This window comes from Meles meles, chromosome 8 (genome assembly GCF_922984935.1).
Source record: "Meles meles chromosome 8, mMelMel3.1 paternal haplotype, whole genome shotgun sequence".
Classification (NCBI taxonomy): domain Eukaryota; kingdom Metazoa; phylum Chordata; class Mammalia; order Carnivora; family Mustelidae; genus Meles; species Meles meles.
Window position 1 is genome coordinate 89,970,862 of NC_060073.1, and position 19,803 is coordinate 89,990,664.

At 39.8% G+C, this 19,803-nt stretch overlaps 1 protein-coding gene across 2 annotated transcripts in view; it reads right to left on the bottom strand.

The window, feature by feature from the left end:
* Positions 1 to 7,233, bottom strand: part of GLB1L2 (galactosidase beta 1 like 2) — a 48,658-nt gene extending 41,425 nt beyond the window's left edge. For both annotated transcript variants that reach the window (XM_046014106.1, XM_046014105.1), the window contains exon 1: positions 7,094 to 7,233. In XM_046014106.1, the coding sequence (XP_045870062.1) occupies positions 7,094 to 7,179 (86 nt within the window). In that variant the 5' untranslated portion in view covers positions 7,180 to 7,233. The remainder of the gene's footprint in view (positions 1 to 7,093) is intronic.
* Positions 7,234 to 19,803: the final 12,570 nt, after the last annotated feature.

A 19,803-nucleotide genomic window follows, 5' to 3' on the forward strand; every position in this document is an offset into this window, starting at 1 on the left:
TATTACTTTTTCCTGGAAGTTTTGTTACCTTGTATCTTTGCTTCATTGTAGGCTAAGTAAATTTTCAGTCTGAAAATAAACTTCTTCCCGGAAGAAGCCACATGTGTCACAATTTCTGACAAGGCCTCACACCATGTAACAAGACCTCCACACTCTGGTTGCTACCATTCCTTTTGGCAGGTGATAAGAGGTTGTGCAAGCTATAAACTTAACAGGTTACAGCCGAAACTAGGCAGAGGACTTGGGGTGTGCGTTCCCTATGGTGAGGAGTTGACATTAGGCAGTGACTGGGAGGATGTTGGGGGTAGAGGGACCAATCCTTCTTATGCTGTATCCCTTTCGTGGATCATGATGACAAAGGACACAGCACAGGCTCCACACAGGCCGGATGACAACGGACAGGATCAAAAGTGCTGGGTTAATATGCTTGAATGGAAAAAGGCAGATAAGCTGGTGACAAGCTTACAACTTCTTTCATGTGAAATGGGCCCCTGAACTGATTCTCAGCTCTCAGAGGCAGTCTTTCAGGTGGGGTGGGGAAGAGCCAGATCAGTCACCTACTTGAATGATCTCCTTGAACAGAGTGTGCTCATCAAGGTGGGTCTGAAATGGCCCTTGCCATGCCAGAAGGCATCCCTGTGTCACCTGCAAATACTGCTCAGTAATGGGGGCCATAATAGGACTGGGAGGCTTCACGTGGAGCCACAGCCATCTCCTTCAGCTTTCTATCATACACACAATGTGACCAGATTCAGACAAGCCAGTATCCACTCAACCAGATGTGGTAGAGACACCATCATCAACTGAGGCATACTGGCCTCCAGCAGAGACCAGGTAATGCCCATGCAATTTTAGACTGGCCAAGGGTATGGACCAGCTCGGTACATGTAGGAATCTGCAGATATAGTTCTTCAATTTACAGAATATAAGTCTTCACTGATCCTAAAGATTGGTTCTTTACATATTATACATAATGTATAATTGAGAGATAACTTACAAATCCAATTTCCAGGTGCACTGTGATCCTACTAGGGCCACCCTATGCAGAGGTTCACCTGCATCTGAGTCCAATGCATCATATTAAAGATACTGATCAAAAAACACTCATATTTTTATTCATCCAGGTGGTCATGCCAGAGACTATTATTCAGATAGCAGTTATGTTAAACTGCCCAAAAGACATCATCATGCATAGAAATCTCCTCACTTGGATCTAAAATACAAATTTTCTAGTCATCACTCCAAGATTCTGATATGGTTACAGGTTCCCATGAGGTCCCATTTCCTTGGGCATTCCCTTCCTTCAACTGCCCCCTTGGGGATGCTTCAGCCTTATCAGACTTTCAGCTGTACACTCCTCCCTCAGCAGGGGAACTTGAGGGCCTAAGGAAGGAGCAGTCCCTTCTTTGGCCGAGGCCAGTACTCTTAATGCCTCTAATCCAGAATAATGGCTCTTGGATCAATCCTGGAACCCCAAAAACTTCAGCCCCAGCAAAACAGAACTCTGTCCTTGTAGCTGATCCAGCTTCCTAATTGTGATCCTTGGCTTGGGGCCCAATGTTTTAGGCTCCTGCTTTGCTGGGACAGCATTAAATATATCCAAAGGGCTTGAACCTTCCATTCCAAAAGCTAGTATACTTGTTTTGCAGAGATGTGAGGTCATTTTGCAGCATTTTGCAGGTCAATGGCACTACTGCAACCTTCGTACCTCTGTCCTTCCCTCTGAAAAGGCTTCTTGGTAAGCCAGGAAATGGCATAGCACCCAGGCTTCAGCAAGTCAGGCCAAGTGGCTGTCTACATGATCCAGGGACATGCTCTGGATCATTTAAATACTATAGGAAGTTTATATGTGAATAAACACTAATTAGACCAAAACCTTGAGATGCATGGATGAAGCAACAAAACTGCCCAACCACATGTTAATAATAGTAATCAACCAAATGTTAGTAATAAAAAGTATCCTGATGTTATGGGACAGAAATTTTTCATTTGGAGAAAAATGTCTATTGTGGCATCATCAATAAAAAAGGGTTATATCTCAACCTAGAAAGGGGTGAAAATTCTGCTAGATAACCCAAAGGACTCTACTGATAGCAAGACTCTGCTCTTGAGATGCTTGTGGTATCAAAATAAAATTATTTCATGAAACAGGGGAAACATAAATATGTTCAATATTTTTTAAAACCCACCACATGATACTTATGTACATAGATATAGAAGAGATGGACTAGTTCTTAAAGATACGAAGAAACCATATACATGCAGATTAAACAGTATCTCCCCTTCAGAGGACCGAGCTGAGAATCTCCCTCACATTGATCCAACGAAAATAGAATGTGCTACTTTACTTATTTTAACTTATTTTTACTTACTTATTTTAAATGCCTGTCAGGACTTAAAGTGAATATCTTTTTTTTTTAAGATTTTATTTATTTATTTGACAGAGAGAGAGATCACAAGTAGGCAGAGAGGCAGGCAGAGAGAGAGGAGGAAGCAGTCTCCCTGCAGAGCAGAGAGCCCGATGTGGGGCTCGATCCCAGGACCCTGAGATCATGACCTGAGCCGAAGGCAGCGGCTTAATCCACTGAGCCACCCAGGCGCCCCTAAAGTGAATATCTTGTATGGTCAGCAATTCTAGGAACAGAAATATACCCAACAGATATTCATTGCAACTTTGGGGGCTTTTTGTTGTTGTTTTTACTTTACATTATTTTGTTTCAATTCCATTGTAGTTAACATACATTGCAACTTTGCAGTAGCTAAAAGATTGCAAACAATTGATGCCCATCAATAAGGAACTGTTTGAATAAATTATATCCCTAATGGACAATGGGGTAATACATATAGCTGCCTTCTTATATATGCACAGAATACCCCTGGGAGAAACCATTATTAGTAATCACCTCTGGTGGGGTGGAGAAGGGTGCCTAAGGGCCAGGAGTAGGGATTTTATTTTTCTCCTTATATTATCTGAATATTTAATCCTTTACATAGATTACCTACTCACAAAATAAACTTTGCAGGAAAACACAGCATGTTCTTGAAAGCAAAAATGCCACTATCTATCTGTGGGAGTATGAAAGCAGGGAATATCATCAACTAAGAGTCTACTTAGTAGACCCCAGTGAAGAGTTATTTGTTTCATTACCATTAGCCTCTAAAATACCCCTGCCCTTCTTTCCCAAGAGAAGTCTCACACAACAAGAACTCTTTTTCAACAGGACCTTTAATATCCAGAGCAATAGATTTAAGCAAGAAATAAAACTGAGTGGGGAGGAAGCAGCAGAAGAACTGTGCTGGATGATGGGGGAGGAACAAAGAAGAGGGGGGCTAGCCTCCAGAGTCTGTTTCAGGTGCAAAATGCTCTGAAAAGACCTCTCTAAACTCCAGCATCTCCTAAATCTTTATTAGAAGAGCATTCGAGGTGATACAATGGAACTCTGAGTCATTTCATCAAAGATTAAGTGCTTTTATTTCACTTGCTACTTCCTTGACCCAAGGTACAGAGAACTCTTTGGCCAACCTTCTGATACTTCTGCTGCCAAGGCTGTGTAGCTTTTGCCCTGAATCTCCTGGGTATCCCAGTCCCTTTAATCAGAAATATAGCAATAATGTCCATGCTCTTGCTCTAAGACACTTTGGTACCCTTCGGTTGCCAACTCTATCTTCCCAGCACAGGGTGGCTCGGACATCCTACCTCTCTTTCTCTGACTAAGCTACTGCCCAGGTAGCCATGTTTCTCCACTTGTGTCAGAGAAATGACTACCTGCTGAAGACACTTCCCAGATGCTGAAAACTTCACTACTAGAAGATGAGAGGAACAGTGTTCAAAGAGTTTGAACATTCCAGGGAATATGACTCAGGCCTCAAGCAGGGTAGAGTCCTAGGACAGGTAAAGCTCATAAAATCAGTGACCTCACAGAAGCGCAGGAAGAGAGACACAATTTGCCCACACATCCTTGGAAGGCAGGACTGGCCATGATTTGGATCAAAGGTGACAAGGTCATGTTGCTAAGTTATCCACCTTCTTTAGAGAGAAGATTTTTATAGGCTCTCCTCTTTTTTCCTTCAGGAAGAGCGTGGGGTCTAGAATTCAAATAATGCCAGTGTAGGAGCACTGAGTGAGGTAGAGGTGGGCAAACAGATGAACTTACCTTTGAGAAGGCATGATGCAGGGTGCCTACCTTGCCACTTTCCTCTCCTGACTTTTGCCAGCTAAAATATTAGGTATAAGAGATGCAAAGTTAATTGAAATATTGCTCAGTGATGCATTTATATTAAGTAAAAGAATCACAAGTGGAACCATGCCTTGATCATATCAAGCAGGCATTCTTGCGTCCAAGGAGTGGGAGGAGGAAAGACAAGGAAAGGCAACTAGATCAGACATGGTTCACACTGATATGCATCAAAGATCTCCAAATGATATACTGAGTAAAAGAAGCCAAATCAAAACAGAGTACATATTTAGGATTACATTTCTATAAAACTCTAGAAAATGCAGACTTATAATACATGGTGAAAGCAACAGATCAGTGTGCTTAGGAGTTGGGGAGCAGAGAAGGGCTGGAGAGAGAGATGCATAGGGGCACAAGTAAATTTCTAGGACTGATAGATATTTTCACTCTCTTAATTATGGTGGTGTTGTCACAAGTGGATATATACACCAAAACTTATCAAACTGTATAAGCTAAACATGAACAGTTTATTGCATGACAATTATACTGCAATAAAGGTAATTTCAGACCACTGTTCAAGCTAAAAAATAGCAAAGGTTGAAATCATCCTCAAAAGTCATCTTGGTCTTCCTATTTCTCAGATATGATATAATCAGTCAGCTTTGATTGACCGTGAACAAGCCCAAGTTAAAGTTCATGGGAAAAAAAACAAAAGCTGGAGCCCAGAAGGCCCCTCCCCCAACCAAATACCTGCCTTCTGAGGTACAGGAAAAGGCTGATCCTGCCAGCTCAGCTCCACAAACCTGCGTGCTGAGTAGCAAATTCCATGTGACCTATATTCCACTGGTCATATCCACATTTCCAGCAACAGCTGGGAGGGGTCCCCACTTCCCTTTCAGTTAATGATCCAGTCAAAACTAGAGCAAGGCAAGAAGAGGAAGCCACAAAGAGTGAGTCCTTCTCTGCCCTCCAGAGATAATCCTTGGTTTCCAGCCCATGGCAAACAGGAGGAGGAATTAGGCAGAAAGGCCAATACCATGAAGGTGATAAAATTAAAAAGATGCCCAAAAGACACATATTCTGAAAGACCCTAAGAGATGGCCCTGAATTGGGGTCAGAGCTTCTCTGGCCTCTGTCTTACCTACTGAGAAAGGAGAGATATCAGGAATAACGACTTTACTAAGTATCTCAAACTATTTCCTCAGGCTTGAGTTATAGCTGTTCCCAGGCACCTCTATAAACCCGGAGTGACTCCTGTTACGGCCACTCTAACCCAGGCAGGGACATGGTTAACTCAGTTATGAGAAGCTCAGGCTTCTTCACAGCATCAATTCCCTGACACCTCATCTTCTTTCCTGCCAGATACCAGCAAACACTCAGCCTCCTTCTTATAACCTTTCCTGTGGACTATTAGGGTGCACTACCTGGCCCAGCTCCAGCCCCTCAGAGCTGCCCTTCAATGGCCCTGCATGGACTGCCATATCCTTGACCTCCAACAATGGACAAACCACATGCTACTTGCACAATTCTGGCCTTTCTCTCCGGGGTATGGGCTTCTTGATACCCTACTGTATTAAGTAATCCTCCTGGGCTTTGCATCAGCCTTGCGTCAGGCGGAAGGCTGAGCATCCTACAAGAGCCAGGAGCAGTCTTCAAAGAGGAATGGATTAGAGATCACTGACAAGATGGGAAAAAGTCTTGGGAACAACTCAGGAAACAAAATGCCTCATTAAGTTTTCTGGACCCCAGAGTGAGAAGAGCACCATTTCTTTCTCTCAAACAATATTATGACATCCTCATCAATTCCAAAGCCAAGAAGAGGTAAAACAAAGACACATAAGTCTGAAAAGGGGGGAAGTAGAGTCACTGAATGTGTTCTGTGGCAGCAAAAACATTCAGATTTTCATGTCCATCAAAAACTTCCCTATTTTCCAGAGGAAATTCAGAGAAACTAACAAAGGGGGTTGGAAGAAACAAAAGATAAAGCTGAAGGGGTAGTGTGTCTGCCCCATCACCTGCTTCAAAGTTAACTTGCAGTGCCAAAGCATTTGATACTGCTGGTCTGCCTTCCCAGAAACACTGGAGGTTTTGAATATGGAAAGTGCCAACCATCGACATGGTCAGGACAGTAGAACCCTATAAATAGATACAGTTTATGAAAGTTCTGGGCCACGGCACCCACTGGCTGTGGGTAAGTCCTATTGCCATTAACACAACCACTTGCCACAGATAACACTTTGTAAAAGGGGGTTGGGAAGGAGTGAGCTGATGACTGATGAACGTGGGAAAGTGGAGAGAGAACACATATCAATCTTAAAGTGGGGCTAATAAATCCAGAGTTGAGGACCTTGAAGGACCCATGGGACAGCGATTCATGACTGCGCTGGGCAGGCGAGATCAACCACATCTCTGAGCCTTGGAGCTCTGGCTTCTGATGAATAGAGAAGATTCCCAGCAGGCTTGGCAGGAAATGTGGGGACCCGGGAGAACAGCAGAAGTGGGCTCCCCAAGGAGGACTAGAGAAAGAGCAGTGATCGGGGGACATCTGACAGAGTCCTGAAGGCTAGCTCTGCTGCCTTCCCAGAGAGCTGGGGGTATCCACGAGAAAAGCAGAGCCGACATCACAAGCCTCGAGAAAGCCGGGAACCTAGGGCACAGAAGCCTGGGGACTGAGAGCACAACGCCTGTTGTCACCCGGGAAGCCTGAATCTCGAGGTAGGAGCAGAGTGCCTAGTGATAGAGAGGGACGCCAGACCCAACAAAAAAGAGGCCGAATACGCCTTTCCAGTGGGGTCTCGCGATTCGCGGGACGCGGACTCCTGGGGCTGCCTCCCTCAAGTGAGAGGGGAAGCGAAAACTGTGGGTGTGGAAGGCTGAAATGTCCGGAGTCCGGCAGGTGTCGGGCGGGGCTCTCTCACCTGCGGAGTACCAGGAAACCCACGATCACCAGCAGCAGGAGTCCGAGTGCGCGGCCCGGCTTTCGCCCGATGCTCCACTTGCCCATCGCGCGTTCCCGCGGCTCGCAGGGACCGCTGCTAGCACTGTAGCCAGCACTCAGCCGCGCGCGGGAGGCTCGGGGCCGGGGGGGGGGGGGGGGGGGGGGGGTCGGGGCCGCACTCTAGTCGCCTGGGCGACCGGACCGCGTCCCCCCGCCCCCGGCCCCCAGGCGTTCATTGGTTGAGCCCTTCGGCCACGCCCACCGCGCTTCTAGTCAAGCATGGGCGGAGGCGGGGCCTGACGGAGGCGGGGCGCACTGCCTCCCTGAGCAGTTTCCAGCTCTAGGAAGGTTCCCGGGAGGCTCTCCGGGTCTCTCTCGCCACCTCCCCCTAGTCTCCGGGAGGCGCTGGTTGTTTCTATTTTCCTTCAGGTGGTATGCAAACAGGTGCAAAAATACTGGGCGCCTGTTGCCCAGTCCTTGCCGATCGTCGAGCACACCCACCATCGCTCTACACTAGCAAGCATGTATTGAAGGCTTGCCGGCAAAGCCGACACAATGTTTTAGAACAATTCAGATTTTGAAGAAAAACATTTTGAAGTAGTGAACTACCATATGAAAAGTGAAATTTCCTTTAGACATGTTTTATGACAGTGTGGTTCACGTTTGAACAGCGTGGGGGGTGGTGAGGTGCAGAGGAAGGAGCGCCAAAATATTTTTTGCCTTTAGTTTCCGCAAGTCTTGTTCTGGTCCTGATTCCCAGTAATTTCGGTTTCTCATCTTTTAAAAGTCCAGATAAACCCTCAAATTTTATGAAAGGACAAATACAATTCTTATGGGACAGAATTATGTCACAAAGGATATTGTGTAATATTTGGACAAATTTATGCTTTCTAACAATCACACACCCAATTCATCCCAAGAACAAAATTCAGATTTTACTGAAAGAAAATCTGAAACATTTTCTAGGAAGGCTAATGCTATTTCAGAGCATCCGAGGTTCCCCTGTGGCGTGTTTCAAAGATTTTTTTAATTTCATTTGTCAGAGAGAGCACGCACAAGCAGGGGGAGCAGCAGGCAGAGGGAGAAGCAGGCTCTCTGCAGAGCAAGGAGCTCAATGCGGGACTGGATTCCAGGACCCTGGGATTACAACCCCAGCTGAAGGCAGTCAGGCAGCCCTCTAATGGACTGACCACCCAGGTGTCCCTATTGCATGTTTCAAAACCATTTCCTACACATGTACATAGTTTTGAACTTGTAAAGCTGGTAGGGACAAAATGATATTTTACTTCTCAGAACAAGTTCGAGTTGCAGAGTTTGGTGTGAAGGATCCTTTTACAAGCATTAGGCAAATATTTAGTATGGAGAAAGTTAAACCAAGGAGAGGAAAAAACAACCAAACAAGGGTGGGGGTGGGGGGAGAGATAGCAGGGCCAGAAACATTCCTGGAGACATTTAGAGAAGTAGCTCTCCTTTCACACTCTATAAAATCAATACTTTTCTCCATTTTTTTAAAGACATATAATTGCTTGGTAGTTATTAGGACTATGGTGAAAATATTCTGCTATAACTGAGATAAAAGCTAGCCCATGAAATATGGAGAAAGTGTCAAAGGTTAGCCCCCTTTTTACCTTTGGAGACGTATCCCTGGCACATACCCAACACTCACCCTTCCCTCCTTGTGATATTGCTGGGCAGTAGTACAATCAATTACACATCAGGGTATCCTGAAGTTAATAATCAATACCATGGGGCTAATAATACACTACATGTTAATTTAAAAAAATTTTATTAAGAAATAATCAATACCAGCATCTCCATATTTTCTTCAGATATTAGTAAAAACCTGATAATATGAGCTAGAAAACCTCTAAAATTCTTAGCCCATCCCTGTACCCCTCATTTTTATTTATGAAAGAAAATAAAAATAACTAAGCTCTTTAAAAAAAAAAGGTCATTAGCCCTTCACTTTCTGGGAAACTCAGAACCATAGATACAGCTACCCACAATTTAGGAACAATTTCACTTTATCTGGCTTTAATGATACCACAAAGAGTGTTACAAAGATAGCACTAGTCTGAGAGATGTTTTCCTGAGGAATTGAGACTTTTGGTTTTTAAGATATTAGCAAGATACTCCTTCAAAATACTCCTTTCCAAAATATGTAATGAATTTAACCCAAAGTAGACAATAACATACTCAAATCCTGGGAACAGAAGCTACAGTTAAATGAGCAGGCCTGGTAGACATGTAAAAACTGTGCTCTGGCAAAGTGTGTGGGATGAAAACAAATCCCTGATGTTCAGGAATCAATCTTCATAGGCTACCTTTCTGGTGTCATTGGTTTAGAAAACATGCAAAACTTTTTTTTTTTTTTTAATGAAGTCCTGTTGTCATCCTCAGCCCATGACTTTAGTTAGAGCTCCAACAGACGCAGAGAGCTCAGCTCCTTCTTTGAGAAGTCACCTATCCCACGTAGTATACAAAGAACTGAAGAGGGGAATAAAAGCTATAGTCATTCAGAATCAGTACAGTGGAGGCTCTCAAGAAAAATAATCATATCAAACTAACCTTATTGGCTTTTTTAATAGGTAACAAACAGGTTTATAGATCAATTATGTCTTATTTTTTAGTACATTGTGCTAATGCCTTAAGAATTATGTATCTGAATTTTAGAAAAACATTTGATGAAATCTTTCTTAAAGTCATGAGAACAAGATGCAAAATGTGGCTTCTGTGATAGAGCAGGTCCTTGGGCCCCTGGATCATGATACAATCAGCTCTTCTTCACCCTCCTCCTTATAGATAGACACTTGCACCAGCCCTCCTCACCCATTCTCTCCAGCTCTCTTGCTCCAGGTTACATGACAAAACTAGTTATGATGTCAAGTTGCCGAAGAGTCTTGAACAAAGAAATTAAGAACATGGAGGAATTTCTGGGAATAAATGAGGGCAGTTTCAACCGTAGATAGAAAATAGAAAGTCCCAAGAAGGTGATTTAGGCCTTGGAAAAAGAAAAAGAAAGCAAATCCAAGTTAAGATAAATAAGTCTTCTCACCCCAAGAGATATGTCAGTGGGACTGGAAGGGACATGTATGCATTGGGGAGGGATGCACTGAACTTCATCATTGGCCTTTGCAGTCCAAAAATATCACTTTTCAGCCTCAGCCTTTGAAAGGCAGAAAGGCCAAAGACCTAATTCAATATTTCATTCATTGAGAAGTAAGCAGCAAATATTTAATGACTACTATGAGCTGAACACTGTTTAGATGCTTGCAGTACATCAGTGGAAAAAAGAGATGAGGATAAAATATAAATTTCCCTTTGAAATTTATATTTTAGCTGAGGAAGAAAGACAACAAAAATTAACAAATTAATAAGTAAATTTTAGAGTATGTCCAGAGATAATAAATTGCATTGCAAAAAGAAAGTATATAAAGGAAGGAGATTGTGAGTGGGCGGGGCGGACGGTATGCACAGAGGAGGCCTTACTCAAACGATGTTAACTGAGCAAAGATCTGAAAGAGGTGAGAGTTAACCATGCATGCAAATAACTGGAGGAAGGGCTATGCAAGCAGAGAGAACCCAGAGTCCAAAGGCTCTCCGGCAGGAGCGTAGCAGGGTGTTCTGGGAACTGCAAGGTCCGTGTGGGAAGTGAAAGGGAGGGGGAAAACTACAGGCCGTGAGGACAGAAAAGTACAGGGACCTAATTATGGAAGGCCTTTCAGAGGACTCTGAAATGAAATGGGAGCCATTGCAGGCTTTGGCCATCAGTTGTTTTGAAAGACTCCTCTGGCTCACCAGGAGTGGGCAAGAACAAAAGAAAGAAGACCAGCTTTGAGGCAGCAATCCCAGTGGAAGATGATGCTGGCTCACACAAGAGTGGTAGGAATAGAAGAGGTGGAAGGGTTGGATTTCTGGAAATAGTTTGAAAGCAGAAACTGGAGGACTGTTGTGATTCCAGGATCATTTGTGAGGTGAGAGAAATAAGGCAGATTCAAGAATGACTCCAACATATCAGAGGCACAAATTGGGCTGGTTGAGTTTGAGATATCTGTGAACGTGCTAGGAGAGCTATCACATAAGCTCTTGAATGCACAAGCCTGAAGTTCCAGAGAGGTCTGTCATGGAGATATAAATTTAGACATTGACATAGAGTTGGTATTTAAAGGCATGAGTTTGGGTGAGCTCACCAATGAAGTAAGTGCAGACAGAGAAAGAGGACAAGGATGAGCCCTGGGGCACCTGACACTCAGGAGAAACCAGTGAATTTGAACTAAAAGGAGCAGCCAGTAAGGCAGAAAAGATGCGAGAGAAGTTACCAAGGAGGAAGCAGTAATGGCCTACATTACATGGTGCTGACAGGTCAAGTTAAGACTGATAATGAATCAATGGATTCAGTACATGGAAGGTTTCGGTGACTAGGATGCATGCAGCTTAGATGGAGGTTGGGGTTAGGGGCAGAGAAGCTGATAGGAGTAGGTTTATTTTTTTTTAAGATTTTATTTATTTATTTGGCAAAGAGATAGACAGCACAAATAAGCAGAGCGGCAGGCAGAGGGAGAGAGAGAAGGAGGCTCTCTGCTGAGCAGGGAGCCCGATGTAGGGCTCAATCCCAGAATCATGACCTGAGCCGAAGGTAGCCGCTTAACCAACTGAGCCACCCAGGCGTCCCTGGAGTAGGTTTAGAAAGGATGAAGAACCTAAGAGTGAAAGGGGAATCAGTAATTGGAAGAGTAGCTGGTGGTCCTCAACTTGGAGTCAGGGGTAGTATTCTATCTTCATTTCTATTTTGGATAGAAACTACCACATACTTGTACACTGACAGTGATCATGACCAAAAGAGATGAAAACTGTGAAGCAGCAGAGCCCTTACAGAATCTCTGGAGCAATGTCCTTGAGTAGGTGAAGTGGCTAGCGGCTGGTGACCGAGTCAGCATACGTCAGCGTACGTAGGATCATTTAAGGTCTCACTGCATTCTCTGTGATAGAATGATCACTTAGGTTAATTTCAAATACAGACAGTACAACATTGTCAGAAATGAGAAATGGACTCATCATTTGAATTTGTTGTTAATATCTGATTATTAACTTTCAAACATAGGTATACATTTGAGATGTGACATGAAGTAAAACAATGAAATTTTATTGATAAGTTTAAGCAAAATAAAGTAATAATTAATGATTATTATGGAAACATTACCATAATGTACAGAAGTAATTATTAAGAACTTTCAAATACTTAAGCACATAGAGAAGTATATTAATAGCCAGTAAGAATATTAAGAGAGTACATTAGCGTTACAAGTTCAAAAGAAGAATATGCTATCTTCTCTGAGCCAACAAATGTATGTAAATAGATGGTCTTTAGAAAATAAAGAAGATAGGGGCACCTGGGTGGCTCATCGGACTCTTGGTTTCAGCTCAGGTCATGATCTCGGGGTTATGAGATTGAGCCCTGCATTGGGCTCCACGTTCAGTGGAGAGTCTGCTTAACATTCCCTCTCTTCCTCTTCCTTTTCCCTCCCCCTACATGCACTCTCTCTTCCTCTCTGTCTCTAAAATAAAGAAATACATCTTAAAGAAAATAAAGAAGATGGACATCTATTTATATAGCATACAAATTAAAAATATAAATAATAATTAAGAGCTATCAGTATTGATATATCACAATTTTACAGCTTTAGAACTGTTTGATGTCTACCATTCATAACAATAAATAACATACTTTTTATAAGCTGAATTTAATTATTACATAATTTCATTGCAGCTGGGAGTCTTGGAAAAAAGTATTCCTTGGGAATTCTTGCCATCTTGAAATTTCATGAGGAGGAAAATCTGCAACATGACAGGCAGCTACATCCACGATAAATCACATTCAATCCAGACAGAACAAAGAATGAACATGTGAAGAAAAGATGAAAACAACCAAAAATTAAACACACTTTTCTCAATACCAAACTTCAAAAGGAAAGACTTATAGTATTTTAAGAAGACAATTTCTTATTATTTGAGTCTATGGAGGCTAAATAAATCGTCTCAAAATAATTGCTCTATCTTGCTATTTTCTGTCATTTCCAAACGCCAAAAGATTTTTAAAAATCTGCCCAACTTATGATTTCCAGGTGTGAATTTCCTTCTATAAGACATGTCACTGAAAACATTTTCCCCAAATTATTTTTTGCTATGCACCAGTTAGTGATATGAAATATCCATATTTTATCTATCAGGTATCTGGATATATAGGAACAAATAGAAACTTTCTTAAAGTTTGACATCATAATAAATTAATGATGAATTTAGCTGTTTCTCCTTTACTTTGTTACCATGATATCTTAGTTTAGCACAGCAAACTAAGAAATATTTATAAAATGAAAAATTAGGAAATATAGATGCTATGTATTTGTCATTGGCGGAGGACACACATGGCTAAAGCCATAAATGATTTAGGAATTACAAATATCATTTATGACCTTCAGCTCCTTATTTAGAAAGTAATTTCAGCATGGTATAAAGTAAGCATTATTCAACCAGAAACAAATTTCATAGCATACAAGATATTTTGAAACTCTCTTGTCCCTTTACTTTATGCAAGATGTTCAGAAAGATTGAATAGCAGCTAATACATGTTTTTAAAAAAATTTAAGCTTTACAAAAGAAAATTAAAGTTAAGAAAGGAAATAAAGAAATAAAAAGAAATAAAGAAAAAACTTAAGCTTTAGCAAAAGAAAACAAAACAAAGCCTTAATACTAGACTTTACAGAAAATAATTGCAACATAGAAGGCCATACAAACAGCAAATGATTCATTTTCTTGAACCTGCTGAAAAAGGAGCACATTGATAAGCTTTGAGATGAAAAGCTATCCTAACATGACACTTGCTGAGGAATACTAGTACTTTGTGAAAATGAAAACTGAAATGCAGATGAAGTTTCAGAGATTATGTTTGTTATCTTGAAGTACAGTTACATTACTCCATTGTTAGATTTTTATATTCAGTATTTAAAAGGATATATGTTTGGGGGAGTGCAAATCAATGTTACAATGAGGCAGCATTTCACACCTACAAGGATGGCTATACTGGTTAAAAAAAAAAGATTAAAGCAAGTGTAGTGAGGTGATGTGGACAAATTACAACCCTCGTTCATTGTTGGTGGGAATGTGAAGTGGTATAGCCACTTAGGAAAACAGTTTGGTGTTCCCTCAAAAAATTAAACATGTGTCCCAGCAATTCCACTCCTAGGTATTTACCCAGGAGAACTGAAAAGATATGTTCACACATAAACTTGAGTGTGAATGTTCATAGCAGCATTCTTCACAATGGCCAAAAAGTAGAAAGAACTCAAATATCCACTCATTGATGAATGGATAAACAAAATGTAGTATCCATATAACAGAATTTAATTTATCCTTAAAAAGGAATGAAGTACTGATATATGCTACATAAATGAATCTTACAAACGCTATGCAAGTGAAAGAAGCCAGTCACAAAGGGCCACATATCATATGATTCCATGTACATGAAATATTCAGAATAGGTGAATACATAGAGATGGAAAGTAGATTAATGTTGCCTGGAGCTGGGGAGGGGAGAGGGGAGTGACTGTTAATGGGTATAGGATTTCTTTCCAGAGTGATAAAAATGTTCTGGATTTAGACGATGGTTACAACAACCTTATGAACATATGACACTAAAAACTACTGAACTATAAAATTTAAAAGGATGGGTTTTCTCATATATGAACCATATCTCAATTTCAAAAACTTTTCTCAAATATAAATTACTTCTATTTGTCCTTTTTCTATGTATGGGACTATAAATATTTGCTTTATATATTGAGGCTAAATGTTTAGGAACATGCAACTCTAGAATTATATCTTTTCATGAGTTCAATCTTTTATCATTATCAGTAATTCTTATATCTAGTAATGACTATTATCATTCAGTCTACTTGCCTTGTATTAATATGGTTACTCCAGCTTTTTTTAATATGAATATGCATGGTTTATGTATGTTTATATTTTTAATTGAGGCATAGTTGACACATTTTATATTAGTTTCAGGTAGACAACACAGTAATTCAACAATTATATACATTACAAAAGGCTCACTATAAGAAGTGTAGTTACCATCCATCACTATATGAAGTTATTACAGTATTATTGACTGTATTCCCTATGCTGTTTTTTCATCCCTATGATTTATTTTGTAACTGGAAGTTTAAAACTCTGAATCCCCTTTACCTATCTCACCCCAAACCCTCACTCTAGCAACCACCAGTTTGTTTTCTGTATTTATGAGTCTGTTTCTGCTTGTTTATGCATTTGTTTTTTAGATTCCACATATAAGTGAAATCATATGGTGTTTGTCTTTCTTTGTCTGACTTATTTCACTTAGCATAATACCCTCTAGGCCTATCCATGTTGTCATGAATGGCAAGATTTCAATCTTTTCATGGTTGAGTAATACTCCCTTGTGTGTATGTGTGTGTATGTATGTATATGTATGTATGTATGTATGTGTGTGTGTGTATGAAACATATATACCAGAACTTCTTTATCAATTCATCTATCCATGGATATTGGACTGCTTCTATATCTTGGCTATTTTAAGTAACGCTGCAATAAGCACAAGGTGCACATTTTTTTGAATTAGTATTTTTGATTCTTCATGTAAGTACCAAGTAGTGAAACTACTGGATCATATGGTATTTCAATTTTACATTTTTTTAAGATTTTATTTATTTATTTGACAGACAGAGATCACAAGTAGGCAGAGAGGCAGGCAGAGAGAGAGGAAGGGAAGCAGGCTCCCTGCTGAGCAGAGAGCCCAATGCGGGGCTCAATCCCAGGACCCTGGGATCATGGGATCATTACGTGAGCAGAGGCTTTAAGAGGCAGAGGCTTTAACCCACTGAGCCACCCAGGCGTCCCTCTATTTTATATTTTTTAAGGAACTTCCATACTGATTTTCATAGTGGCTGCAAGAAATTTACCTTCCCACCAATAATGCATAAAGGTTCATTTTTCTCCACATCCTCATTGACACTTGTTATTTCTTACTTTTTTTATACTAGCCAATCTCACTGATGTAAAGTGATATCTCATTGTGGTTTTGATTTGCATTTCCCTTGTGATTAGTGACACTGAGCATCTTTTCTGTGTCTGTTGGCCATCTGTATGTCTTCTTTGGAAAAATGTCTATTCATGGTTTTATTTTAAATCAGATCATTTGTTTTTTTGGTGTTAAATTGTATGAGTTCTTTTTATATTTTGGAAATTAACTCCTTATCGGCTGTATCATTTGCAAATACCTTTTCCCATTCAATACGTTGCCTTTTCATTTTTTGGTGGTTTCCTCTGTTGTGCAAAAGTTTTTAATTTGGTATAGTCCCAGTTGTTTATGTTTTCTTTTATTTCCTCCACCTGGGGAGACATCTAGAAAAATAATGCTAAGGCTGATTTTCAAGAGTTTACAATCTATGTTTTCTTTTTGGTGTTTTATGATTTCAGGTCTGACATTTAGGTAGTTAATCCATTTCAAGTTTACTTTGGTATGTGGTGTAAGAAAGTGGTCCAGTTTCAATATTTTGCATGTAGTTGTCCAATTTTTCCAACACCATTTATTAAAGAGAGTATTTTATTCTTCTTACCTTAGTTGTAAACTAATTGACCACATAGGTGTGAGTTTATCTCTGGGCTATTTTGTTCTATTGATCTATGTGTATATTTTTGTGACAGTTCCATACTGGATTACTATAGCTTTGTTATATAGTTTGAAATCTTGAATTGTAATATCTCTTTGTTCTTCTTTCAGCTAGTTGGGGTCTTTTGTGGTTCCATACAAATTTTAGGATTCTTTGTTCTAGTTCTGTGGAAAATGCAATTGGTATTTGATAGGGATTACATTGAATTGGTAGATTGCTTTGGGTAGTATGGACATTTGATAATATTAGTTCTTCCAATTCATGAGCATGGTATATTTTTCCATTTATTTGTGTTGTCTTCGGTTTCTTTCATCAATATCTCAGAATTTTCAAAGTATAGGTATTTAACTTCCTTAGTCAAATTTATTATTGGTATTTTATTCTTTTTGATGAGCTGTAAATGGGATAAATTTTAATTTTTCTTTCTGCTAATTCATGCACGGTATTTTAAAAGATGATTTTATTATTTACTTGCCAGAGAGAGAGCGAGAGCAAGAGCAAGTTAAGAGAGAGCGTGCACAAGCAGGGGGATTGGCAGGTAGAGGGAGAAGCAGACTCCCTGCTGAGCAGAGAACCTGATGGGACACTTGATCCCAAGATCCTGGGATCATGACCTGAGCCAAAGGCAGATGCTTAACCGACCATGCCACCCTGGCTTCCTGTGTGGTATGATTTTTTATCTTAACTTTCTATCATGTTGTATACCATGTTAAAGGTATATCTCTTGTAAAACTTATATATTTCATTTTTTTGTGTCTGATAACTTTTACCTTTGGAGGGTTTACTACATTTACAAAATTTACTATGGTTGCTAATATATTTCTATTTATTTCTACTATCTTAATATGTATTTTCTACTTGTACTTATTTTTTACATTATTGTCTACTCCCTTTTACCTTTTATTGGTTAAGTTTTTTAGTTGCCTTTTTTTCCTCATTCTATTTGCCCCCTTCAGGTTTGTTTGTTTTGGTTTTTTTTTGAAAGTTAGAAGCATTGTGTATATTAAACAGTTAAGCTAAATTTAACACACACATTCAACAAATTCAAAGTTAATATCTTAGCATTACAGAAACCTTAGTTCTCCGTTGTTTTTGCTATCACAGCCCTTCCACCATAGATATTTTCTCCTAGTCTTAGAATTTTATACAGATTTTGTCCTCAAATTAGACATTAGTATATTTTTTATTGAATTAATGTTTGTTGACCTGTATTTGCATTTTGTCAACATCCTTCCTTTGTTTCACATTTTTTCTTGAATCTCAGACCTTACTACTGGGGTCATTTTCTTTCTGCTGACATATATTCTTTGGGATATCTTTTCTCCACTGAGGTTTACTGAGAGACTTAAGAATGTAACATGTAATGCCCTAAGCCTCCATGGTCTGTAATGAATTAGCTTTCCTGGTATGCTTCTATAAGTTACAATAAGGAACTAATCACTGAAAATATTTCTTGTAAGGTGTTATCTTATGGAGCCCCAGTTACTAAAGGCTGCCTCAGAATTCCCTTTAGCACATGGATCTTCTGATGATATAAAATCTTTTAGCCCTTGTTTGTCTGTAAGGTCTGTATCTTGTTATCTTTTGCTTTGTTTTTCTTGAAGGACCGTGTTGCTAGGTAAAGAGTTTTAAGCTGTGAGCCCTTTTCTCTAAGCACACTGAAAACATTATATCTTCTGGATTGTATTTTTGCATTCATATCTGCATTCATAAAAAATGACATAGGTATGGAGTTGAGGTATAATAATAGAAGAAGAGGTATAAATCAGAGATACCTGTATTCAGACATCTCTTGAACCTTGGTTTCTCCATCTATAAAGTGGAAAAGCTGCATGGTTGCTAAGATTAAAAATAACATATATGTTACCTGAAATATAATACATACATATGATTTTCAGGATTATTATTTGTTTTTTCCCCTTGGTCTATAGATTATCCTTAGATTTTATGGGTTTGAGTCTTTAGCCTCAGAGAATAAAGTTTTATGTAGAAATTTTGTGGGTGCATGATAAAATTCTCCTTCAGTGAGCCAGACATTCAGACTAGTGGGAGAAAAGATCATCTGACTCCTTAGTTCTCATCCCAACCAGGAAGGTTCCTTCTTCCCTTTCAACACCAGATTATTTGCTAAATTTGTTGAAGCTCCTAGGCACCATATCTAGGTGCCTAGGTGATAAGATTTTGTTGCAGTGCAATGGTTCAAATTTAGGTCAAGTGCTATAATTTGATTATAAAAATGTGATTCATTTCCAAAGGTGTCATTTGAGGAAATTCGTTTGACTAATATTTGTCCACTATCAGTAAGAAACTTGCCTATATCCAGATAGCTGAGAAATAATAAGACACAGAATGCTCCATGGCAGGCTTTGCTGTCATACCTGTTAGAATCAAGCAACCAAATTGCTATATCTTCTCTGATTGGATATGACCCACAAGGTTGCCTTGAAGACACACAGGCTGTAGGAAAATGCCTGAAGACATTGTTCATGGCACCTTGTATTCCCCCCCACACACACACACATACACACACACACACACTCTCTCTCTCACACACACACACATCAGGAATTTGCCATTCAGCATATACAGTACTTTCTTTGGCATAGAGAGAACAGTAATCCTTACTCTCTCTTAAGCCAGAGACTCTTTTCTTCCTTCCAACTGAGTAAGAAATAAAATCTGGTATTATTTTATTCATATCTTCCTAAAGGCACATTTGATTAGAGAATAAGAATATGCTAAGGATTAGGCATTTAACTAGGTAAATCAGTCATTAAAGATTTTGAAGACTTTTTAAAGCCTCAAAATAGGCATCACATGGATATACTATAATATTCGTAACAATTTCCTTTGTTACTTTTTAGCTTAGTTTTACATTTTGGCTATTGTAGGCAACACTGATACTCTCGACTTAAACCTTCCTACTTAAAAAAAAAATGCTTGTAGGTGAACTCTAACAATCCTAGAAATATATTATAACACAGTC